We start from the raw sequence: 25,843 nt of genomic DNA on the forward strand, positions 1-25,843 counted from the left end.
TTTAGCATGTCGCAGCACCACTCTCCCGCCCACATCCGCGAGCCTTCGCCCAAGCATTTCCCCCCCTCCCCTCCACGTCACCCCCGTCACTCTCCAATGTCCAGGGGTTTAGAGTGTAGGTTTGCTCGCTGAGCTGTAGGTTTGATATCCAGATATTGGCTAGGTAACATCCTCAGTAGCGACCTCCAAGTGAAGCGAAGCTGTTGTCTCCTCCATTCTATTTATATCCTTCTCCTGGATGGGGTTCCTGGGGTTTGTGGTGATGTCATTTCCTGTTCGTTTTCTGAGGGGTTGATAGATGGCATCTAGATCTGTGTGTTTGTTTATGGCGTTGTGGTTGGAGTGCCAGGCCTCTAGGAATACTCTGGCATGTCTTTGCTTAGCCTTTCCCAGGATAGATGTGTTGTCCCAGTCAAAATGGTGTCATCTACGTAGCCGACCCAGATTTTTGGTTTGATGGTTGGTAGGGCTGTTTGTTCTAGCCTTTGCATTACTGCACTTTTAGAAGAGACCATCACACACACACACCAACCACCATCAATCACATTACCAACGAAAACATCATGAAGCTAGTGGACCTGTGCCTCACCACCTGTGCCTTCAACAACATAATCCACAAACAAACCAACAGCACACCCATGGGATCTCTGCTATCAGGATTCATAGCAGAAGTGGTAATGCAAAGACTAGAACAAACAGCCCTACCAACCACCAAACCACAAATCTGGGTCCGGTATGTAGATGACACCTTTGTCATCACAAAACGCAACAAGATAGAAGAGACATTTATCATCATCAACAACACCCTCACAGGCATAAAGTTCACCAAGGAGGAAGAAACCAACAACAAACTCGCATTCCTGGACGTCACAGTCGAAAGAACGGATAACGGAGAACTACAAACCTGCGTATACAGAAAACCAACAAACACTGACCAAATACTTAACTACACCAGCAACCATCCCAACACACACAAACAAAGCTGTATCAGAACACTATTCCAACGAGCCACCACACACTGCAGCACAGACGAACTTCGGAAAACAGAGGAGAACCACCTTTCCAACGTATTCAAGAAGAACGGATACTCAAAAAATACAGTGCGCAGATTCCTCAAGAACAAACCATGACAAGCAGACCAAACACAGCCAGAAACCCTAACCACCTTACCATACACCAAAGAAGTTTCAGAAATGACAGCCAGACTACTAAGACCCCTCGGAATCCTAGTAGCACACAAACCCACCAACACTCTCAAACAAAAACTAACAAACTTAAAAGACCCAGTACAACCCATGGACAAAACCAATGTCATCTACAAAATTCCATGCAAGGACTGCCACAAACACTACGTAGGACAAACAGGAAGAAAGTTAGCCACCAGGATACACGAACACCAGCGAGCCACAAAAAGACACAACCCTCTCTCCCTTGTAGCCCCACACACGGATGAAAAAAACACCATTTCGACTGGGACAACACATCTATCCTGGGAAAGGCTAAGCAAAGACATGCCAGAGTATTCCTAGAGGCCTGGCACTCCAACCACAACGCCATAAACAAACACACAGATCTAGATACTATCTATCAACCCCTCAGAAAACGAACAGGAAATGACATCACCACAAACTCCAGGAACCCCATCCAGGAGAAAGATATAAATAGAATGGAGGAGACAACAGTTTCGCTTCACTTGGGGGTCGCCACTGATGATGTTACCTAGCCAGGTAATGAAACGTCTGGATATCAAACCTATAGCTCAGCGAGCAAACCTACACCCTAAACCTCAACCTGAGCTACAAACCTTCACAAACCTCCAATGTCCATCGTCAAGCAGGGCACGCTAGGGAGTTAAAATGAAAAAAAAAAAATCGGCGAATGCGACCCCACTCCAAACCTCACTCACACGGACTTCCCAGAAGCAAGGAACATGGTCAAGGGTCCAACACGACGTTTTGACCTGTCGTGGAGTCGAAAAGTGTGGTGCTGGAAAAGCTCAGCAAGTCAGACAGCACCCAGAAGCCCTTCATCAGGGACGCACCTGAAACAGCGAACCTCCTGCTCCTCAGAGGCTGCCTGACCTGCTTTTCCAGCGCCACACTTTTCGACTCTGATCTCCAGCATCTGTGGTCCTCACTTTCTCCTCATACAGCATGGAAACAGACTCAGCCTTCCCTCAAACCTTCTGTGTCAAGCGCATTCACAACTCACTACACCCACGTACAAGCCAGAACTTACAGCCAGGAGACCGGATTTTGTTATAATGCTCACGTTAGTTAGGAAAAGAGCACTGGCTGAGCCATGTGGAGTCACAGACTGCAGAGGAGGAGAGGGACACAGAGTCACAGATAGAGGGGTTGGGGTTCAATCAAACACTCGCCATTTCCTGTGCCACCTCCTCGGGGGTGTCCCGTTCCAGGTCGAAGCTGAACTCAATGGCTTCGTTATCCTTGTGCTTGCCCTTCAGCTTCTTGGGGTCCTCCACCCAGACCCGCAGTGCCAGCGAGCTGTCCTGCCCGCTGTCTTCCTTGGCCAGCTCAATCCGCAGGCCGGTGTCCTCGGCAAAGAAGGCGTAGCTCAGCAGGTCCTTGATGGCCAGCCTGTGGGAAGGGAGAAGACAGGCACATCAGCCCATTGAGCTGCCTCCATCCTTCCTGAACCCAGGGCTCCAACTCCAGCTTGCCATCTCTCGTCTACCCTCTCACGGTAGAAATGAAGCTTGAGCTAATTCTCAGTCCTTGGGCGAACGTGAGGGCTCGGTTTCTAAATTAATCTCCCTCAGCTTTTTCTCGTTCTTATTACCCACATCAACATGTGCAGCAGGGAAATGCCTCTTCCAAGGTGGGGGGGGGGGGGGGGGGGGGGGAAACAGTGCCAGCAGTCGGAGGGAGGACAGAACTGCGGCGTGATAAACCTTCATCATACTCGTGTATCGTAGAATCCCTAGAGTGTGGAAGCAGGCCATTCTGCCCAAAGGGTTCACACTGACCCACCCCGCTAACCCCCCCCCCACCCTCCCCCCATCCTATCCCAGTAACCCTGCATTTCCCATGGCCTATCCACCCGAACCTGTACATCTTTGGACTGTGCGAGGAATTCAGAGCACCCGGAGGAAACCCACTCAGACACAAGGAGAACATGCAAACTCCACAAGGGTTTGCTGCCTAAGGGTGGAACTGAACCCAGGTCCGTGGCGTTGAGAGGCAGTACTGCTAACCATTGAGCCACCACACTGCTCCCAAGGTTGTTCACTGTGTTTCCTTTTCATGGAGAGACAGAGACACTGGCGGTTTCTGGTCATCCAATCCAATCATCTAGTTCACAAATTGCAGGTGGGGTTTGGGAGGGACAGTTAAAAATGAGAGTGAAAGGGAAGGAAAGGTGGGGATCAAAGAGAGGGGGGAAAGGGAAAGATAGGCAGTGAGCGGGGGTGGAGCGGGGCTGAGAGGGAGGTGGGGAGGGAGAGAGAAAGGGAATGTGAAGGTGGAGCGGAAAAGAGAGAGAAAGGGAAGGTGGGGGGTGAGAGAGAGAGAGAAAGGGAAGGTGGAGAGAGAGAAAGTGAAGGGAGAGAGAGGGGGGAGAGGGAAGGTGGGGAGCGAGAGAGAGGGGGGAAAGGTAAGGTGGGGGAGAGAGAAAGGGAAGGTGGGGAGCGAGAGAGAGGGGGGAGAGGAAAGGAGGGGGAGGGTGGAGAAGTAAGGAGGGGGAGGGGGGAGAGGTCAGGAGGGGGAGGAGGGAGAGGGGAGGAGGGGGAGGAGGGAGAGGGGAGGAGGGGGAGGAGGGAGAGGGGAGGAGGGGGAGGAGGGAGAGGGAATGAGGGGGAGGAGGGAGAGGGAATGAGGGGGAGGAGGGAGAGGGAATGAGGGGGAGGAGGGAGAGGGAGAGAGAGAGAGAAAGGGAAGTCGGGGAGCGAGAGAGAGGGGGGAAAGGGAAGGTGGGGGAGAGAGAAAGGGAAGGTGGGGAGCGAGAGAGAGGGGGGAGAGGAAAGGAGGGGGAGGGGGGAGGTCAGGAGTGGGAGGAGGGAGAGGTCAGGAGGGGGAGGAGGGAGAGGGGAGGAGGGGGAGGAGGGAGAGGGGAGGAGGGGGAGGAGGGAGAGGGGAGGAGGGGGAGGAGGGGGAGGGGAGGAGGGGGAGGAGGGAGAGGGGAGGAGGGGGAGGAGGGAGAGGGAATGAGGGGGAGGAGGGAGAGGGAATGAGGGGGAGGAGGGAGAGGGAATGAGGGGGAGGAGGGAGAGGGAATGAGGGGGAGGAGGGAATGAGGGGGAGAGGGAATGAGGGGGAGGAGGGAATGAGGGGGAGGAGGGAATGAGGAGGAGGAGGGAATGAGGGGGAGGAGGGAATGAGGGGGAGGGGGAAGGAGGGGGAGAGGGAAGGAGGGGGAGAGGGAAGGAGGGGGAGAGGGAAGGAGGGGGAGAGGGAAGGAGGGGGAGAGGGAAGGAGGGGGAGAGGGAAGGAGGGGGAGAGGGAAGGAGGGGGAGAGGGAAGGAGGGGGAGAGGGAAGGAGGGGGAGAGGGAAGGAGGGGGAGAGGGAAGGAGGGGGAGAGGGAAGGAGGGGAGAGGGAAGGGGGGGAGAGGGAAGGAGGGGGAGAGGGAAGGAGGGGGAGAGGGAAGGAGGGGGAGAGGGAAGGAGGGGGAGAGGGATGGAGGGGGAGAGGGATGGAGGGGGAGAGGGGAGGAGGGGGAGAGGGAAGGAGGGGGAGGGGGGAGAGTGGGGGGAGGGGGAGGGGGGAGAGGGAAGGAGGGAAGGGGGGAGGGGGAGAGGGAAGGAGGGGGAGGGGGAGAGGGAATGTGGGGGAGGGGGGAGAGGGAAGGAGGGGGGGGAAAGAGAGGAGAGGAGGAATATACAGGTGAGCATGAGAACGTACAAAAAGAGAAGGTTGGCGGGGTGGAGAAGGAGCTGTGTGGGTGAACTACCCAAAGGGATACAATGCACACCCACCTTTCGGTCTTGTTCTGCCGGATACATCCTTCAATAATTTCTTTGATTTCCGGGTCGCTGACTTTGTTGAAGCTCGCTGGCTTAATGCCCTGGGGAAGGACGGGACACAACAGACCAGGTGAACACAAGGGGCACATCGGCATTCAGCAAGGTCTTCACCCCCACCTCAACATTCAGAGGAAAGGAAAAGACACCCCAACAGCCTGAGCCACCGGCCGAGGGCACATCGGGGATCCCATTGGTCCCTCGAGTGCACCCGGTGGTGATCCATCAATGGGGCAGTCAATGTCGACCCCAAAGCAGCTGAAGTAAAAGATGCTATCCCCTGAAGCAGCAGCCTGTCCCCCAAACTCTGAATGGCAGTCTCTTACCTCCAGGGGGAACAGGTGAGTTCAGAGCTGGAGTTGGCCATTTGGCCCTTTGATCCCAAAGAACACTCAGGGTTCAGGGGGCAAGGGGCAGAGAAGCAACACGCTCAGTCTCGACTCCACTCCTGTGTCAGATGGGTCAAGAAGCTATCTTGCCCCTGAATATATTCAATGACCCAGCCTCCCCCCCACTGCCATGGCTCTCTGGGGGAAGACAACTCCAGTCTCGATACCCTCAGAGGGAAAATCTCCCCCTCGCCTCGACCTTTAGACACCGGAGCAGGAGTTACGCCATTTGGCCCATCTAGTCTGCTCCGCTGTTCAATCCTGGCTGATAAGCTTTTCAACCCCATTCTCCTGCTTTCTCCACATAACCTTTGATCCCTTGACAACCAAGAACCAATCTCTGTTTTAAATATACTCAATGACCTGGCCTCCACAGCCTTCTGTGGCAAGGAATTAAAAAGATGCCCCACTCTCTGGCTGAAGAAGTTGCTCCTTATCGCCATTTTAAAAGGTCTTCCCTTTCCTTTAAGGCTGTGCCCTCGGGTCCTAGTCTCTCCTCCCAATGGAAGTAACTTCCCAACATCCCCTCTGTCCCGGCCATTCACTATTCTGCAAGTTTCAATTAGATCCCCCCCCCCCGCCTCATCCTTCTGAACTCCATCGAGTATAGGCCCAGAGTCCTCAAACATGACTCGGATGTTAAGCCTTTCGTTTCTGGGATCATTCTCGTGACCCTCCTCTGGGCCTGCTCCAGAGCCAGTACATCGTTCCTGAAGTATGGGGCCCAAAATTGCTCACAATACTCCAAATGTGGTCTAGTCAGAGTTTTATAAAGCCTCAGAAGTACATCCCTGCTTTTACATTCTAGTCCTCTTGGGATGAATGACAACACCGTATTTAACTGAGAGATTCCCCCACCTCCCCATTATTTTCAAACCATGTGGTGTGGACAATAGTATCGCAGAGTTTTCCCTCCTCCCTCCTGGGTGTGAGATGAGGCTGTGACTTGAAGAAGTTATTTCGAGCTGGGCTTGTGTTTTTGAAGAGAGGGTGTAAGGCAGAGGTGCCAAGCAGTTTACCAGCACCACTGGAGTAGACCAGCTTAGGGCTTTGTTTAAAAAGCAGCCTGAATGGGTGTGGCCAGCTCTCACAGATCAGAATTTCTGGGTTTTGGGTTTTTCAGTAGCTTAAGAAGCGGTTGGGATCTCAAAAGAGTTGGAAGAGTCAGTGAACGTCTCCGAGCTGCCATTCTCGCGGAATGTTCTCGACTTTTGTTTCCTCTGGGACTGGAGAACTGCATGTAAGATCCCGTGTCTGAACTTGCCAAGTGGTGTGTTGAAGGGGTGTTACTATATTGGAACAGTTAGTTTGTAAAAGGTACTGATTAAATTCCCGACAGTGTGGAAACAGGCCCTTCAGCCCACAGTGACCCTCCGAAGAGTGACCCGCCCAGACCCACTTCCCTCTGACTAATGCACCTATCAACCTGAGCTATAAACCTTCACAAACCTTGCGAATGCACCTATCGCTACAGGCAATTATAGAATGGCCTGCACATCTTTGGACTGTGGGAGGAAACCGGAGCAAACCCACGCAGACACAGGGAGAATGTACAAACTTGACAGACAGTCACCCGAGGCTGGAATCAAACCCGGGTTCCTGGTGCTGTGAGGCAGCAGTGCTAACCACTGAGCCACCATGCCGCCCATACTATATCTAGTATTCGGTTATGTTTTCCAGTAGAGTTCAGTTATACTAGATTCCTCTTTCTTGTGGGTATATTTTGACTATAGCTATTAAAAGAAATTGTGTTTTGCTTCACGTGACGTAGTTTAACCAGTCGTATCACATCTGGAACACAGCAAAATGTTCGGATCCAGGCTCCCTTCTTCAAATATTCTGAGGGGGTCTGGTCCGGTCTATAACAATGGATCCTCCCATCTCAATGAGCCACTGGCCCACAGAGGGGTATGATCTCCTGGGAGGGGAGTGGGGGCGGAGCACAGAGACACGGAGGGCGCAGAGACAGAGCGAGCACACTCACGCTGGTGACTTTGCGATAGATCTGGGCAGGGTTCTGACACTCTGAGTAAGGGTATTCGGAGGTAGCCATTTCCAGCATGCACATTCCAAAGGCGTAAACATCGACTGACTCATCGTAGTGCTCCTCGTACATCTCCGGGGCCATGAACTCTGGAGTGCCTGCAGGGGGGGGGGGGGGGGGGGGAAGAAACCAGCGGCAGGTCAGCTGCAAAGGAAACTAAAGGCCCACTGCCCCCACTCACCTCCTGCAGCATGTCCCTTCCTCCTGACAAAGCAAGGGAGCTGCTGAAGACCGGGGACTCCCAGATTGGGAGCAGCAGAGCCAAGGGCCAACAACTGAGGCCAGGCTGGCAGAGGACAGTGTGGTCAGTAAGGAGGCCCGAGTGCAGGAAACCGGGCCGACACATCTCATACAGCAACAACTGGAAGCAGCCCTCTCTCAGGCCAAGACGGTCAACAGACGCCCAGTGTGAAGGAGGGCCACTGGACCCCAAAACGTCAACTCTCCACACATGCTGCCAGTGCTGCAGAGTTTCTCCAGCAATTTCTGTTTTCCTTCCGCAGTCTGTCCCCTCAGGAGGGTCAGAAATAAAACCTATGACACTAGTTTGAAGAGGTGGAGCTCTTATCACCCCCCCTCCCCCCCAAATTGAATTCATCCCTTGGGCAGCACCTCTCAAAGCAGATGGCTGATTCTGGCAAGCGGAGCACTTAAAGACAGAGTTGTTTGGAAACAGACCCTTCATCCAACTTGCCCATGCTGACTCGATATCCTAAATTAATCCAGTTCCATCTCCCTCTGAACCCTTCCTATTCGTGTCCCCATCAGATGCCTTTTAAATGCTGTAATTGTACCAGCCTTCACCACATCTTTTGGCAGCAGATTCCATACACATACCACCCCATGTGTGAAAAAAATTGCCCCTTAGGTCCCTCTCACCCTAAACCTATTCCCTCTAGTTCTGGACTCCCCCACCCCAGGGAAAAGACTTGGTCTATTTATCCTATCCATGCCCCTCATGATTCTAAACCTCTATAAGGTCACCCCTCAGCCTCCGACCCTCCAGGGAAAATAGCGCCAATCTACTCAGCCTCTCCCTATAGCTCAAACCCTACAAGATCCAAGCAAATCCTTTCTGCATCCTTTCAAGTTTCACAACATCCTTCCTGCAGCAGGGAGACCAGAACTGAACAAAAGTGGCCTAACCTTAATATCCTGTACAGCCACAACATGACCTTCCAACACCTATACTCAATGCACTGACCAGTAAAGGCCAGTGTACCAAATGTTGCTTTCGCCACCATCTCCCTGCGACTCCACTTTCATACTGGGCTGCCATGTTTCCTGCTGCAGACATGGCTCTTTACCCTGGCAAGTGGGTAACTATTACGTTTGAGCACACACCCAACTACGTCCAAAACAGTAACAATTTCAATCGGGAGGGGAAAATGGAAGAGGGAGAAGACAGAAAGCAACAATTACCGATCACACTTTTGGCGAATGATGTGCGCATTAAGGTAGCAAGGCCCAGATCGCCAATCTTGACGGATCCGGTGGGTCCAGTGATGAAGATATTGTCGCACTTCAGATCCCGGTGGACAATGGGCGGCGTGCGGGTGTGGAGGAAGTGCAAGCCCTTCAGGATCTGTCGGCACCAGCTCCGCAACACCTTCGGCTTCATCACCTTGAACCGCTTCAAGTAACTGGAGGAGGAGACAAACGAGACAGCTCATGGCAGTCAGAAGGCATACGGCTGGACCAGCCCACCCACTCCTCTGCGGACACGCCTTTCCCTGTGCATAAGCAAAACCGAGGGTGCGTCGGGATTAACAGGTTGGAACGGTGGTGCCATCCGACATAGGTGGCAGCTATTCGGTCCATCGCCTGCTCTAGTTGTTTGAAGGGACTAGATTGGGTTGGGATATCTGGTCGGCATGGACTGGCTGGACCGAAGGGTCTGTTTCTGTGCTGTACATCTCTATGGCAGTGACTCTAAGTCATGCAATGAGCCGTAATCCCTAGACCTTTCCCAGATTCTCCAGTTGATTTTCCCCCATGTGTATTTATAACATGTCATGTAACTAGATCATAGAGGGGGGCAGAGAAGGGAGAGTTCTTCTCCCAGAGGCTAAGGAACATGTGGAATTCTCTAGCCAGAGAATTGTAAAGGCGAGATCAATGAGAACATTTAAAGATGAGCTGGATAGATTTGAGGGCTATGGGGAGCTGACATGAAATAGGAGTTCAGGGCAAGATAAGGCATGATCATGTTTAAATGCAGGCAAGTTTCGAGGGGCTAAGTGACCAACCCCAGCTCCAATTTCGGCATGTTCTTGCGGACTGTAGCACTCAATGCTGGGAAGGGACGCTCAGCACTGTCAGGGAAGGAGTTCCAAAAGTGCAACACGATGGCAGTGATGGAAGGGCCGATACCATCGGAGAAACACCCAGCCTATCTGGCCCACTGCAGTGAACAATTGCACTGATTCACCAAATTCTGATCAAAGGAATTCCTCCTGGTCTCCGTTTTAATTGGACAACCGTTACTCAGGTTACATGTAGACCCTCACACCAGGGGGTAGTAACATCTCACCGTCTACCCGAAGAATACTTTATTCTTCGATAAAGTTGCCCCTTATTGTTACAAACCAGAAGCTGAGGGGTGACTTTACACAAGTTCATACAATCATGAGGGGGATTGATACGGGTGGATAGTCAAGGTCTTTTCCCCAGCGTAGGGAAGTCCAAAATTAGAGGGCATTGGTTTATGGTGATAGGGGAACGGGACCCAAGGGGCAACTTTTTCACGCAGAGCGGAGTGTGCGTGTGTATGCCAGAGGAAGTGGAGGAGGCTGGTACAATTACAGCATTTAAAAGACACGTGGATGGGTATATAAATAGAGGTTTAGAGGGATATGCGCCAAATGCTGGCAAATGGGACTAGGTTAATTTAGGACATCTGGTCGGCATGGATGAGTGGGACCGAAGGGTCTGCTCCCGTGCTGTGTGACTCTGAGCTCTGTAAATCAGCAAAAGAGGCCGACCACCTTTACTTTTGACATGAGTCGTCATCATCATCTGGAATGTGCTGTCTGAAAGCGGAAGCATGTAAACAGCAACTTTCAAAGAGGATAGGGTGGGGGCACAGAAATAAATCGAATAGCCAGAACCTAGCAGGGCCATGAGGGGAAAAGCAACAGAAGAGAATGGGGAGATTGGGCGAACCGCAGGCCGTATTTGGCTACTTCTACACAGCACCCTTCATGGACGCAATCCCTGAACAGACTCCTGAAATTAAGCACAGGCTCCTTCAGGAGTGAGACATTACAAACATAGCCAGCCCCTATGCAACCGTCAATCGCTTCAGGGTGTGACAGGGAAGAAGGCACGGGCGAAGAGTGTAAACACCACCAACATGACATCATGCCATTGACAGACACACACCACGGATGGAGGCAACTCCCTCCTGAGGGGTTATGAGAGCATCCAAATTCAAATGGCCCTCTGATTGTAACACCATTCTCCACAGGTACCTACCCAGCCCCACTCCTCTCTTGCTCGCTTTCCCCTCTATTAATTAGATAAAAGCAGATAATAGGCTTCCCAGGCCAGTAGCAGGTTTAAGCAAAACCTGATGTCAAATCAAGGAACTACAGCAGGCTTGCAGCCTGAAATCTGAAAGTGAGTGTCAATCGCCCACATCACCCCTGGGAGATCGCTGCACTGAGATTAGCACATATTTTCTGCAAGTTTTCAAATACTTGTTTGCCTGCTGACCTGCAATTCGGGCCCAGCGCCAGTTAGCTACAGCCTTATCTCCGAAGGCCGGAAGAAAGTTGCAGATTCTGTCAGATAATGGACTGCAATAATGGGCATTTTTGTTTGTTTTGCGAGAGGGGAAAAAGAACATCTGTTGCAATAAAACTTCATGTAAGTAAAATTTCGCAACTGTGATTCACAAACTTGCAACTGAGTGGAAGATGGAAGTGCTGTGAGTCTGAAGCTAAATGTCAAGTGGAAAGTGAAAGCTGGGAACCCATCAGTTCACAGGGAGGGAGGTTTCTCAATCGACTGGAACTCATGAAACATCTCCAGCTCTGGCTTTCCCTCTCTACACCAAGTCAGTAAGAGTGGCACTGGATTAATATTCCAGATAGCCCCAGCACCCCAGGTTTTTTGGGGGTGGGGGGAGACACGGCTTCAATTCCTACCACAGCAGGATTTAAACGCATTTCATAAAAACTGGACTCAGGAGCTCACCTCGGGGACGCTGGAGTGACAATTATTATAGTGTGGAAGCAGGTCATTTGGCCCACCAAGTCCACACCTACCCTCTGAAGAATTTGCTGATGATACTGAGCTGGGTGGCAGGGTGAAATGTGAAGAAGGGCTAATGCCCGAAACGTCGATTCTCCTGTTCCCTAGATGCTGCCTGACCTGCTGCGCTTTTCCAGCAACACATTTCCATCTCTGATCTCCAGCATCTGCAGACCTCACTTTCTCCTTAATATTCTTGGCCAGTTTACCTTCGTACCTTATTTTTCCTCTGCGTATTTCCTTCTTAGTAATCCTCTGCTGCTCTTTAAAAGCTTCCCAGTCCTCAGTTTTCCCACTTATCTTAGCTATGTTATACTTTTTCTCTTTTAACTTTATATGTTTCTTTACTTCCCTCGTCAGCCACGGCCGCCCATGCCTCCTCCTGGGATCTTTCTTCCTTTTAGGAATGAACTGATCCTGCAACTTCTGCACAATACACAGAAATATCCGCCATTGTTCCTCCACGGTCATCCCTGCTAAGGTATTGCACCATTGAACTTTGGCCAGCTCCTCCCTCATAGCTCCATAGTTCCCTTTATTCAACAGAAGTACTGTCACTTCCGACTGTACCCTCTCCCTCTCAAATTGCAGATTGAAGCTTATTGTATTATGGTCACTACTTCCCAATGGCTCCTTCACTTCGAGGTCTCTGACCAATTCTGGTTCGTTACACAATACCAGATCCAGAATTGCCTTCTCCCTGGTCGGCTCCAGCACCAGCTGCTCTAAGAATCCATCTCTGAGGCACTCCACAAAGTCTCTTTCTTGAGGCCCAATACCATCCTGATTCTCCCAGTCTACCTGCATGTTAAAATGCCCCATAACAACTGTAGTGACATCTTTGCGACAGGCCAATTTCAGCTCCTGATTTAACTTACATCCAACATCCAGACTACTGTTTGGGAGCCTGTAGATGACTCCCAAGAGGGTCTTTTTACTCTTAGTATTTCGAAGCTCTATCCACACTGACTCTACATCTCCTGACGCTAGGTCCCCCCGCGCAAGGGACTGAATATCATCCCTTACCAACATGGCCACCCCACCCCCTCTGCCCATCAGTCTGTCCTTACAATAGCACGTGTAGCCTTGAATATTCATTTCCCAGGCCCTGTCCACTTGAAGCCACGTCTCAGTTATCCCCACAATATCGTATCTGCCAATTTCCAAAAGAGCCTCAAGCTCATCCATCTTATGTCTAATGCTTCGTGCATTCATGTATAGAATGTATTGAGGGAGAGCAGTGTAGGTTCACGAGGTCAATTCCCGGAATAGCAGGACTGTCTTACGTTCAAAGATTGGAGCGACTGGGCTTGTATATGCTTGAGTTTAGAAGACTGAGAGGGGATATGATTGAGACGTATAAGATTATTAAAGGATTGGAGGCAGGAAGTATGTTTCTGCTGATGGGTGAGGGCCAAACCAGAGGACACAGCTTAAAAATAAAAGGTAGGCCACTTAGAATAGAGTTGAGGAGAAACTTCTTCACCCAGAGAGTGGTGGGTGTATGGAATGCTCTGTCCCAGAAGGCTGTGGAGGCCAAGTCTCTGGATACTTTCAAGAAAGAGATGGATAGAGCTCTTAAGGATAGTGGAATCAAGGGTGATGGAGATAAGGCAGGAACAGGATACTGGTTGTGGATGATCAGCCATGATCATATTGAATGGTGGTGCAGGCTCGAAGAGCAGAATGGCCTACTCCTGCACCTATTGTCTAATATAAGAAGATCCCACCCAGACCTGTAACCCTACATTTCCAATCGCTAATCCATCTAACCTGCACATCCCTGGGCACTACGGGACAATTTCCCATGGCCAATCCACCCTAATCTGCACATCCCTGGACACTATGGCCAACTTAGCATGGCCAATCCACCCTAACCTGCACATAGTTGGACTGTGGGAGGAAACTGGAGTGCTCAGCAGAAATCCATGCAGACACGGGGAGGAGACAGAGATAGGTAAGGGTTGGGGGGCTGGAGGAGGTGACAGAGCGAGGCACAGTGTAGGAGGGGGCTGAGGTCATGGAGATGTACAGCATGGAAACAGATCCTTAGGTCCAACTCGTCCATGCTGACCAGATATCCCAACTAACCTAGTCCCATTTGCCAGCACCCGGCCCATATCTCTAAACCCTTCCTATTCATATACCCATCCAGATGCCTTTTAAATGTTGCAATTGTACCAGCGTCCACCACTACCTCTGGCAGCCCATTCCATACATGCACCACCTTCTGCGTGAAAAGGTCGCTCCTTATATATCTTTCTCCTCTCACCCAAATCCTACGCCCTCTAGTTCTTGACTCCCCCACCGCAGGGAGATGACTTTGTCTATTTATCGTATCCATGCCCCTCATGGTTTTATAAACCTCTATAAGGTCACCCCTCAACCTTCGACGCTCCAGGGAAAACAGCCCCAGCCTGTTCAGCCTCTCCCTATAGCTCAAATCCTCCAGATAGGAAGGAGTGTAGTGCTTGGAGGAGGTGACAAGAAATAGGGAGGGATGTAGAGACTGCGGAAGGTGTCAGAGGCAGGGAGGGTTGTTAAGATTGCAGATGATGATAGAGATAGGGAGGGGCGTTGGGGCTGGAGGTGGTGACAGAAGTATTGAGGCTACTGAGGCATGTGAAAGCAGGAGAATTTTAAAACCAAAGGGGCTGCTCAACTGGGAACACAAATGGCAAGGGGTTGGGGGTGGGTGACAAGGCAGCTAAAGTCTCGAGTCACATCATTCCAGGGTGATGATAAACAACAGATTTCCAGTCTAAAATGGTCTTTAATGAACCAAATGGCTTTGTTGTTGCAGTGACCATTGATATTAGTTGGTTTCAGAGTCTCTAATAAGAGACTAACTTTCAGTTGCAGGTTTTACTCATGGGGTTTAACTTCCACTAGCTGCTTGTGTGTGTGTGTGTGTATGTAATGCAGTTTCAACCTGTTTGCCCATATCATCAGCCTGGATCACTAGCCTTCTGACGTTACCATTGCTTCCTCCGACTTGGGGTGGGCAAAGAGGCACACATAGGAATAGGGTGCTCAGGCTCCAGCTGTACTCTGCAGGGGTTGACCAGACCTGCGCCCAAAACAGCGAAGGCTCCCAGCTGGAGTGCTTCAGGGAGTCCCAAGCCCAGCGCCGAGCGCTCACTCACGTCTTCAGGGTTCCTGACGTCATCAGCTCTGTGACCAGCACAATGCATTTCTTCCCTTTCAGTGTCGACTCCCAGGAGTCGTAAAACCGCACAATGTTTGGATGCTGCAAACCCTTCAGCATTTCCGCCTCCTCCTTGAATCGCTGCTGCTCGGCTTTGGTAAGCTTCCTGTCCTGCAGAGACAGAGAGAGAGATTTTGCTTGGTAAGCGAAGGATGGAGAAGCGGCCAGAGTATACCCTGTTGCAACCAGAGCATAACAAGTTACCAAGATTCTGCAGCTTCAGGAAAGGTTCATGCACTAAACGGTGTGGTAACTGCATGTAGCTGGAGCTGTCATCCTCTGGTCACTACTGGTTACCATTTAGATTGAGTTAGTGCGTGAGCGGGTGAGAGCGCGCGCAAGACACGGATTGCGCCGTGTTTTTAATCAGGTTATAGGCTAACAGAAATAAAGAGCCCAAGAACTCACTTGGTGGAAAAGGCCGTGTGCCCATATATAGGCAGGGGGAGAGGGGCAGCTGAACACAGACAGGCAGACTCAAAGAGATGTACAGTTTGGAAAACAGGCCTTTCAGTCCATGCTGACCAGATATCCTAAATTAATCTGGTCCTATTTTCCAACATTTGGCCCACATCCCTCATCATCTTTCCTATCAATGTCCCCATCCAGATGACTTTTAAATGTCAGCATTGCACAAGCCTCCGCCACTTCCTCTGGCAGCCCGTTCCATACATGCACCACCCTCTGGGTGAAAAAGCTGCCCCTGAAGTCCCTTTTAAATCTTTCCCCTCTCACCTTAAACCTATGCCCTCTAGTTTTGGACTCCCCTACCCTGTGGAGAAGTCCTTGACCATTCAACCCAGCCATGCCCCTCATGATTTTAAAAACCTCTGTAAGGGCACCCCTCAACCTCTAATGCTCCAGGGAAAACAGCCTTGGCCTATTTAGCTCACACCCTCTAACATCGTTGTAAATCTTTTCTGTGCCCTTTCAAGTTTAACAATATCTTTCCTATAACAGAGAGGCCAGAAGTGAACGCAGCATTTCAAAAGAGATGAACACAGGATGCTCCGAGTGGCAGGTTACACGAAAGCAGTCACTCACAAGCACAGTGCCCCCATTTTGTGTTTGCTGCATTCTGAACTTGTAGTCAGGTGAGCAGATGCAGCACCACTAACTGGCTGGTGTGGGACAGCAGCACCCCACGGTTGGGCCAAGTGGCCTCTCATGCGGTGTTATTCTGATACAGGCCAGAAAACAAAAGCACCATTTTACTAACAATCACATTGAACTCAGTGCTCGAGAGAGGAAATAAACATGGGGGCAACATGTACAGACCCATGGACGAGACCAAGGGTTAAAGGGACTCCACACACACAAACACACACAGCAGTCGAGGTGATCCCTTCACTCCATCACTTGCCTCCTTATCTCTCCCTCCTCCCTCCCTCCACACCCTTTTCCATTGATAAGCACCACCTGCAAGGAATGCAGGGGCTCAGGATCCTAGGGGCAGTTAGGGATGGGCGACAAATACTGTGCCCAGCCAGCAATGCCCACATCTCCCGGAGTTGAAGTGTTGCAGGCACTATCTATGCATGCCAGCTGGACAGTATTTGACAGGGAAAAGCATCACAGCAGAGCCGGAGATGGCATATCCAAACAATGGTGGAGAGAGAGACTGGAAAATTCAAACAACCAGGAACCAGGCCAGGCTTTCGCCCCACTGCAGCACGAAGCACAGAACTCAGCTCAGGTAAAATAATGCACACCGAGGGGTCAAAATTTAAGATGCATTGCACAGCGCTGGTCATTCACCTTCAGCAGATTTCTCTGCTTGGTGTTCCAAAGTGATAGGTGGCGACTTTCCGGAGATGGCAATTCTAAAATCAAGACATTCACAGACAATGGCCCAGTGTATATCAATCAGCAAAGAGTTGATACACGACTGTCGCAGTATAACAAAGGTACAGAACATCATAGGGACAGGTCTGTCGCTGTATAACACTGGGGTACAGAACATCATAGGGACAGGTCTGTCACTGTGTAACACTGGGGTACAGAACATCATAGGGACAGGTCTGTCACTGTATAACACTGGGGTACAGTACTGGTGGGGGACAGGTCTGTCCCTGTATAACACTGGGGTACAGTACTGGTGGGGACAGGTCTGTCGCTGTATAACACTGGGGTACAGTACTGGTGGGGACAGGTCTGTCGCTGTATAACACTGGGGTACAGTACTGGTGGGGACAGGTCTGTCGCTGTATAACACTGGGGTACAGAACATCATAGGGACAGGTCTGTCACTGTGTAACACTGGGGTACAGAACATCATAGGGACAGGTCTGTCACTGTATAACACTGGGGTACAGTACTGGTGGGGACAGATCTGTCCCTGTATAACACTGGGGTACAGTACTGGTGGAGACAGGTCTGTCACTGTATAACACTGGGGTACAGTACTGGTGGGGACAGGTCTGTCCCTGTATAACACTGGGGTACAGTACTGGTGGGGACAGGTCTGTCCCTGTATAACACTGGGGTACAGTACTGGTGGGGACAGGTCTGTCCCTGTATAACACTGGGGTACAGTACTGGTGGGGGACAGGTCTGTCGCTGTATAACACTGGGGTACAGTACTGGTGGGGACAGGTCTGTCCCTGTATAACACTGGGGTACAGTACTGGTGGGGACAGGTCTGTCGCTGTATAACACTGGGGTACAGAACATCATAGGGACAGGTCTGTCACTGTGTAACACTGGGGTACAGAACATCATAGGGACAGGTCTGTCACTGTATAACACTGGGGTACAGTACTGGTGGGGACAGATCTGTCCCTGTATAACACTGGGGTACAGTACTGGTGGAGACAGGTCTGTCACTGTATAACACTGGGGTACAGTACTGGTGGGGACAGGTCTGTCCCTGTATAACACTGGGGTACAGTACTGGTGGGGACAGGTCTGTCCCTGTATAACACTGGGGTACAGTACTGGTGGGGACAGGTCTGTCCCTGTATAACACTGGGGTACAGTACTGGTGGGGGACAGGTCTGTCGCTGTATAACACTGGGGTACAGTACTGGTGGGGACAGGTCTGTCCCTGTATAACACTGGGGTACAGTACTGGTGGGGACAGGTCTGTCGCTGTATAACACTGGGGTACAGAACATCATAGGGACAGGTCTGTCACTGTGTAACACTGGAGTACAGTACTGGTGGGGACAGGTCTGTCCCTGTATAACACTGGGGTACAGTACTGGTGGGGACAGGTCTGTCCCTGTATAACACTGGGGTACAGTACTGGTGGGGGACAGGTCTGTCGCTGCATAACACTGGGGTACAGTACTGGTGGGGACAGGTCTGTCCCTGTATAACACTGGGGTACAGTACTGGTGGAGACAGGTCTGTCACTGTAGAACACTGGGGTACAGTACTGGTGGGGACAGGTCTGTCGCTGTATAACACAGGGGTACAGTACTGGTGGAGACAGGTCTGTCACTGTATAACACTGGGGTACAGTACTGGTGGAGTCAGGTCTGTCACTGTATAACACTGGGGTACAGTACTGGTGGGTATAGGTCTGTCACTGTATAACACTGGGGTACAGTACTGGTGGGTATAGGTCTGTCACTGTATAACACTGGAGTACAGTACTGGTGGAGACAGGTCTGTCACTGTATAACACTGGGGTACAGTACTGGTGGGGGACAGGTCTGTCACTGTATAACACTGGGGTACAGTACTGGTGGGGACAGGTCTGTCCCTGTATAGCACTGGGGTACAGTACTGGTGGGGGACAGGTCTGTCACTGTATAACACTGGGGTACAGTACTGGTGGGGACAGGTCTGTCACTGTATAACACTGGGGTACAGTACTGGTGGAGACAGGTCTGTCACTGTATAACACTGGGGTACAGTACTGGTGGAGACAGGTCTGTCACTGCATAACACTGGGGTACAGTACAGGTGGGGACAGGTCTGTCACTATACAACACTGGGGTACAGTACTGGTGGGGACAGGTCTGTCCCAGTATAACAGTAGGGTACAGTACTGGTGGGGACAGGTCTGACACAGTATAACACTGGGGTACAGTACTGGTGGGGACAGGTCTGTCACTGTATAACACTGGGGTACTGTACTGGTGGGGACAGGTCAGTCACTGTATAACACTGGGGTACAGTACTGGTGGGGACAGGTCTGTCACTGTATAACACTGGGGTACATTACTGGTGGGGACAGGTCTGTCACTGTATAACACTGGGGTACATTACTGGTGGGGACAGGTCTGTCACTGTATAACACTGGGGTACAGTACTGGTGGGGCCAGTCAGTCACTGTATAGCACTGGGGTACAGTACTGGTGGGTATAGGTCTGTCACTGTATAACACTGGGGTACAGTACTGGTGGGTATAGGTCTGTCCCTGTATAGCACTGGGGTACAGTACTGGTGAGGACAGGTGTGTCACTGTGTAACACTGGGGTACAGTACTGGTGGGGACAGGTCTGTCCCTGTATAACACTGGGGTACAGTACTGGTGGGGACAGGTCTGTCCCTGTATAACACTGGGGTACAGTACTGGTGGGGACAGGTCTGTCCCTGTATAACACTGGGGTACAGTACTGGTGGGGACAGGTCTGTCCCTGTATAACACTGGGGTACAGTACTGGTGGGGACAGGTCTGTCTCTGTATAACACTGGGGTACAGTACTGGTGGAGACAGGTCTGTCACTGCATAACACTGGGGTACAGTACTGGTGGGGGACAGGATTGTCACTGTATAACACTGGGGTACATTACTGGTGGGGACAGGTCTGTCACTGTATAACACTGGGGTACAGTACTGGTGGGGCAAGTCAGTCACTGTATAGCACTGGGGTACAGTACTGGTGAGGACAGGTGTGTCACTGTGTAACACTGGGGTACAGTGCTGGTGGGGCACGTCAGTCACTGTATAGCACTGGGGTACAGTACTGGTGAGGACAGGTGTGTCACTGTGTAACACTGGGGTACAGTACTGGTGGGGACAGGTCTGTCCCTGTATAACACTGGGGTACAGTACTGGTGGGGACAGGTCTGTCCCTGTATAACACTGGGGTACAGTACTGGTGGGGACAGGTCTGTCCCTGTATAACACTGGGGTACAGTACTGGTGGGGGACAGGTCTGTCGCTGTATAACACTGGGGTACAGTACTGGTGGGGACAGGTCTGTCCCTGTATAACACTGGGGTACAGTACTGGTGGGGACAGGTCTGTCGCTGTATAACACTGGGGTACAGAACATCATAGGGACAGGTCTGTCACTGTGTAACACTGGGGTACAGAACATCATAGGGACAGGTCTGTCACTGTATAACACTGGGGTACAGTACTGGTGGGGACAGATCTGTCCCTGTATAACACTGGGGTACAGTACTGGTGGAGACAGGTCTGTCACTGTATAACACTGGGGTACAGTACTGGTGGGGACAGGTCTGTCCCTGTATAACACTGGGGTACAGTACTGGTGGGGACAGGTCTGTCCCTGTATAACACTGGGGTACAGTACTGGTGGGGACAGGTCTGTCCCTGTATAACACTGGGGTACAGTACTGGTGGGGGACAGGTCTGTCGCTGTATAACACTGGGGTACAGTACTGGTGGGGACAGGTCTGTCCCTGTATAACACTGGGGTACAGTACTGGTGGGGACAGGTCTGTCGCTGTATAACACTGGGGTACAGAACATCATAGGGACAGGTCTGTCACTGTGTAACACTGGGGTACAGTACTGGTGGGGACAGGTCTGTCCCTGTATAACACTGGGGTACAGTACTGGTGGGGACAGGTCTGTCGCTGTATAACACTGGGGTACAGAACATCATAGGGACAGGTCTGTCACTGTGTAACACTGGGGTACAGTACTGGTGGGGACAGGTCTGTCCCTGTATAACACTGGGGTACAGTACTGGTGGGTATAGGTCTGTCACTGTATAACACTGGGGTACAGTACTGGTGGGTATAGGTCTGTCACTGTATAACACTGGGGTACAGTACTGGTGGAGACAGGTCTGTCACTGTATAACACTGGGGTACAGTACTGGTGGAGACAGGTCTGTCACTGTATAACACTGGGGTACAGTACTGGTGGGGACAGGTCTGTCACTGTATAACACTGGGGTACAGTACTGGTGGGGACAGGTCTGTCACTGTATAACACTGGGGTACAGTACTGGTGGAGACAGGTCTGTCACTGTATAACACTGGGGTACAGTACTGGTGGGGGACAGGTCTGTCACTGTATAACACTGGGGTACAGTACTGGTGGGGGACAGGTCTGTCACTGTATAACACTGGGGTACAGTACTGGTGGGGACAGGTCTGTCACTGTATAACACTGGGGTACAGTACTGGTGGAGACAGGTCTGTCACTGTATAACACTGGGGTACAGTACTGGTGGAGACAGGTCTGTCACTGCATAACACTGGGGTACAGTACAGGTGGGGACAGGTCTGTCACTATACAACACTGGGGTACAGTACTGGTGGGGACAGGTCTGTCCCAGTATAACACTAGGGTACAGTACTGGTGGGGACAGGTCTGTCCCTGTATAACACTGGGGTACAGAACATCATAGGGACAGGTCTGTCACTGTGTAACACTGGGGTACAGTACTGGTGGGGACAGGTCTGTCCCTGTATAACACTGGGGTACAGTACTGGTGGGGACAGGTCTGTCCCTGTATAACACTGGGGTACAGTACTGGTGGGGGACAGGTCTGTCGCTGCATAACACTGGGGTACAGTACTGGTGAGGACAGGTCTGTCCCTGTATAACACTGGGGTACAGTACTGGTGGGGACAGGTCTGTCCCAGTATAACACTAGGGTACAGTACTGGTGGGGACAGGTCTGTCGCTGTATAACACAGGGGTACAGTACTGGTGGAGACAGGTCTGTCACTGTATAACACTGGGGTACAGTACTGGTGGAGACAGGTCTGTCACTGTATAACACTGGGGTACAGTACTGGTGGGTATAGGTCTGTCACTGTATAACACTGGGGTACAGTACTGGTGGGTATAGGTCTGTCACTGTATAACACTGGGGTACAGTACTGGTGGAGACAGGTCTGTCACTGTATAACACTGGGGTACAGTACTGGTGGGGGACAGGTCTGTCACTGTATAACACTGGGGTACAGTACTGGTGGGGACAGGTCTGTCCCTGTATAACACTGGGGTACAGTACTGGTGGGGACAGGTCTGTCCCTGTATAACACTGGGGTACAGTACTGGTGGGGGACAGGTCTGTCGCTGCATAACACTGGGGTACAGTACTGGTGGGGACAGGTCTGTCCCTGTATAACACTGGGGTACAGTACTGGTGGAGACAGGTCTGTCACTGTATAACACTGGGGTACAGTACTGGTGGGGACAGGTCTGTCGCTGTATAACACAGGGGTACAGTACTGGTGGAGACAGGTCTGTCACTGTATAACACTGGGGTACAGTACTGGTGGAGACAGGTCTGTCACTGTGTAACACTGGGGTACAGTACTGGTGGGTATAGGTCTGTCACTGTATAACACTGGGGTACAGTACTGGTGGGTATAGGTCTGTCACTGTATAACACTGGGGTACAGTACTGGTGGAGACAGGTCTGTCACTGTATAACACTGGGGTACAGTACTGGTGGGGGACAGGTCTGTCACTGTATAACACTGGGGTACAGTACTGGTGGGGACAGGTCTGTCACTGTATAACACTGGGGTACAGTACTGGTGGAGACAGGTCTGTCACTGTATAACACTGGGGTACAGTACTGGTGGAGACAGGTCTGTCACTGCATAACACTGGGGTACAGTACAGGTGGGGACAGGTCTGTCACTATACAACACTGGGGTACAGTACTGGTGGGGACAGGTCTGTCCCAGTATAACACTAGGGTACAGTACTGGTGGGGACAGGTCTGTCCCTGTATAACACTGGGGTACAGTACTGGTGGGGACAGGTCTGTCGCTGTATAACACTGGGGTACAGAACATCATAGGGACAGGTCTGTCACTGTGTAACACTGGGGTACAGTACTGGTGGGGACAGGTCTGTCACTGTATAACACTGGGGTACAGTACTGGTGGGGGACAGGTCTGTCGCTGTATAACACTGGGGTACAGTACTGGTGGGGACAGGTCTGTCCCTGTATAACACTGGGGTACAGTACTGGTGGGGACAGGTCTGTCGCTGTATAACACTGGGGTACAGAACATCACAGGGACAGGTCTGTCACTGTGTAACACTGGGGTACAGAACATCATAGGGACAGGTCTGTCACTGTATAACACTGGGGTACAGTACTGGTGGGGACAGATCTGTCCCTGTATAACACTGGGGTACAGTACTGGTGGAGACAGGTCTGTCACTGTATAACACTGGGGTACAGTACTGGTGGGGACAGGTCTGTCCCTGTATAACACTGGGGTACAGTACTGGTGGGGACAGGTCTGTCCCTGTATAACACTGGGGTACAGTACTGGTGGGGACAGGTCTGTCCCTGTATAACACTGGGGTACAGTACTGGTGGGGGACAGGTCTGTCGCTGTATAACACTGGGGTACAGTACTGGTGGGGACAGGTCTGTCCCTGTATAACACTGGGGTACAGTACTGGTGGGGACAGGTCTGTCGCTGTATAACACTGGGGTACAGAACATCATAGGGACAGGTCTGTCACTGTGTAACACTGGGGTACAGTACTGGTGGGGACAGGTCTGTCCCTGTATAACACTGGGGTACAGTACTGGTGGGGACAGGTCTGTCCCTGTATAACACTGGGGTACAGTACTGGTGGAGACAGGTCTGTCACTGCATAACACTGGGGTACAGTACAGGTGGGGACAGGTCTGTCACTATACAACACTAGGGTACAGTACTGGTGGGGACAGGTCTGACACTGTATAACACTGGGGTACAGTACTGGTGGGGACAGGTCTGTCACTGTATAACACTGGGGTACAGTACTGGTGGGGACAGGTCTGTCCCTGTATAACACTGGGGTACAGTACTGGTGGGGACAGGTCTGTCGCTGTATAACACTGGGGTACAGAACATCATAGGGACAGGTCTGTCACTGTGTAACACTGGGGTACAGTACTGGTGGGGACAGGTCTGTCCCTGTATAACACTGGGGTACAGTACTGGTGGGGACAGGTCTGTCCCTGTATAACACTGGGGTACAGTACTGGTGGGGGACAGGTCTGTCGCTGCATAACACTGGGGTACAGTACTGGTGGGGACAGGTCTGTCCCTGTATAACACTGGGGTACAGTACTGGTGGAGACAGGTCTGTCACTGTATAACACTGGGGTACAGTACTGGTGGGGACAGGTCTGTCGCTGTGTAACACAGGGGTACAGTACTGGTGGAGACAGGTCTGTCACTGTATAACACTGGGGTACAGTACTGGTGGAGACAGGTCTGTCACTGTGTAACACTGGGGTACAGTACTGGTGGGTATAGGTCTGTCACTGTATAACACTGGGGTACAGTACTGGTGGGTATAGGTCTGTCACTGTATAACACTGGGGTACAGTACTGGTGGAGACAGGTCTGTCACTGTATAACACTGGGGTACAGTACTGGTGGGGGACAGGTCTGTCACTGTATAACACTGGGGTACAGTACTGGTGGGGACAGGTCTGTCACTGTATAACACTGGGGTACAGTACTGGTGGAGACAGGTCTGTCACTGTATAACACTGGGGTACAGTACTGGTGGAGACAGGTCTGTCACTGCATAACACTGGGGTACAGTACAGGTGGGGACAGGTCTGTCACTATACAACACTGGGGTACAGTACTGGTGGGGACAGGTCTGTCCCAGTATAACACTAGGGTACAGTACTGGTGGGGACAGGTCTGTCCCTGTATAACACTGGGGTACAGTACTGGTGGGGACAGGTCTGTCGCTGTATAACACTGGGGTACAGAACATCATAGGGACAGGTCTGTCACTGTGTAACACTGGGGTACAGTACTGGTGGGGACAGGTCTGTCCCTGTATAACACTGGGGTACAGTACTGGTGGGGGACAGGTCTGTCGCTGTATAACACTGGGGTACAGTACTGGTGGGGACAGGTCTGTCCCTGTATAACACTGGGGTACAGTACTGGTGGGGACAGGTCTGTCGCTGTATAACACTGGGGTACAGAACATCATAGGGACAGGTCTGTCACTGTGTAACACTGGGGTACAGAACATCATAGGGACAGGTCTGTCACTGTATAACACTGGGGTACAGTACTGGTGGGGACAGATCTGTCCCTGTATAACACTGGGGTACAGTACTGGTGGAGACAGGTCTGTCACTGTATAACACTGGGGTACAGTACTGGTGGGGACAGGTCTGTCCCTGTATAACACTGGGGTACAGTACTGGTGGGGACAGGTCTGTCCCTGTATAACACTGGGGTACAGTACTGGTGGGGACAGGTCTGTCCCTGTATAACACTGGGGTACAGTACTGGTGGGGGACAGGTCTGTCGCTGTATAACACTGGGGTACAGTACTGGTGGGGACAGGTCTGTCCCTGTATAACACTGGGGTACAGTACTGGTGGGGACAGGTCTGTCGCTGTATAACACTGGGGTACAGAACATCATAGGGACAGGTCTGTCACTGTGTAACACTGGGGTACAGTACTGGTGGGGACAGGTCTGTCCCTGTATAACACTGGGGTACAGTACTGGTGGGGACAGGTCTGTCGCTGTATAACACTGGGGTACAGAACATCATAGGGACAGGTCTGTCACTGTGTAACACTGGGGTACAGTACTGGTGGGGACAGGTCTGTCCCTGTATAACACTGGGGTACAGTACTGGTGGGTATAGGTCTGTCACTGTATAACACTGGGGTACAGTACTGGTGGGTATAGGTCTGTCACTGTATAACACTGGGGTACAGTACTGGTGGAGACAGGTCTGTCACTGTATAACACTGGGGTACAGTACTGGTGGAGACAGGTCTGTCACTGTATAACACT

The 25,843-nt window shown here is 51.5% G+C and overlaps 1 protein-coding gene across 6 annotated transcripts in view; it reads right to left on the bottom strand.

The window, feature by feature from the left end:
• LOC122565149 (serine/threonine-protein kinase WNK3-like) overlaps window positions 1-25,843 on the bottom strand; it is an 89,023-nt gene that overhangs the window by 26,146 nt on the left and 37,034 nt on the right. For all 6 annotated transcript variants that reach the window (XM_087985296.1, XM_087985294.1, XM_087985293.1 and 3 more), the window contains 5 exons: window positions 14,817-14,989; window positions 8,836-9,056; window positions 7,354-7,511; window positions 4,936-5,024; window positions 2,381-2,600 (listed from right to left, as the gene is read on the bottom strand). In XM_087985296.1, the coding sequence (XP_087841422.1) occupies window positions 2,381-2,600; window positions 4,936-5,024; window positions 7,354-7,511; window positions 8,836-9,056; window positions 14,817-14,989 (861 nt within the window). The remainder of the gene's footprint in view (window positions 1-2,380; window positions 2,601-4,935; window positions 5,025-7,353; window positions 7,512-8,835; window positions 9,057-14,816; window positions 14,990-25,843) is intronic.

Source organism: Chiloscyllium plagiosum, unplaced genomic scaffold (assembly GCF_037043375.1).
Source record: "Chiloscyllium plagiosum isolate Xiang-an unplaced genomic scaffold, Cpla_swu_hap1 HiC_scaffold_51, whole genome shotgun sequence".
NCBI classification, from domain to species: domain Eukaryota; kingdom Metazoa; phylum Chordata; class Chondrichthyes; order Orectolobiformes; family Hemiscylliidae; genus Chiloscyllium; species Chiloscyllium plagiosum.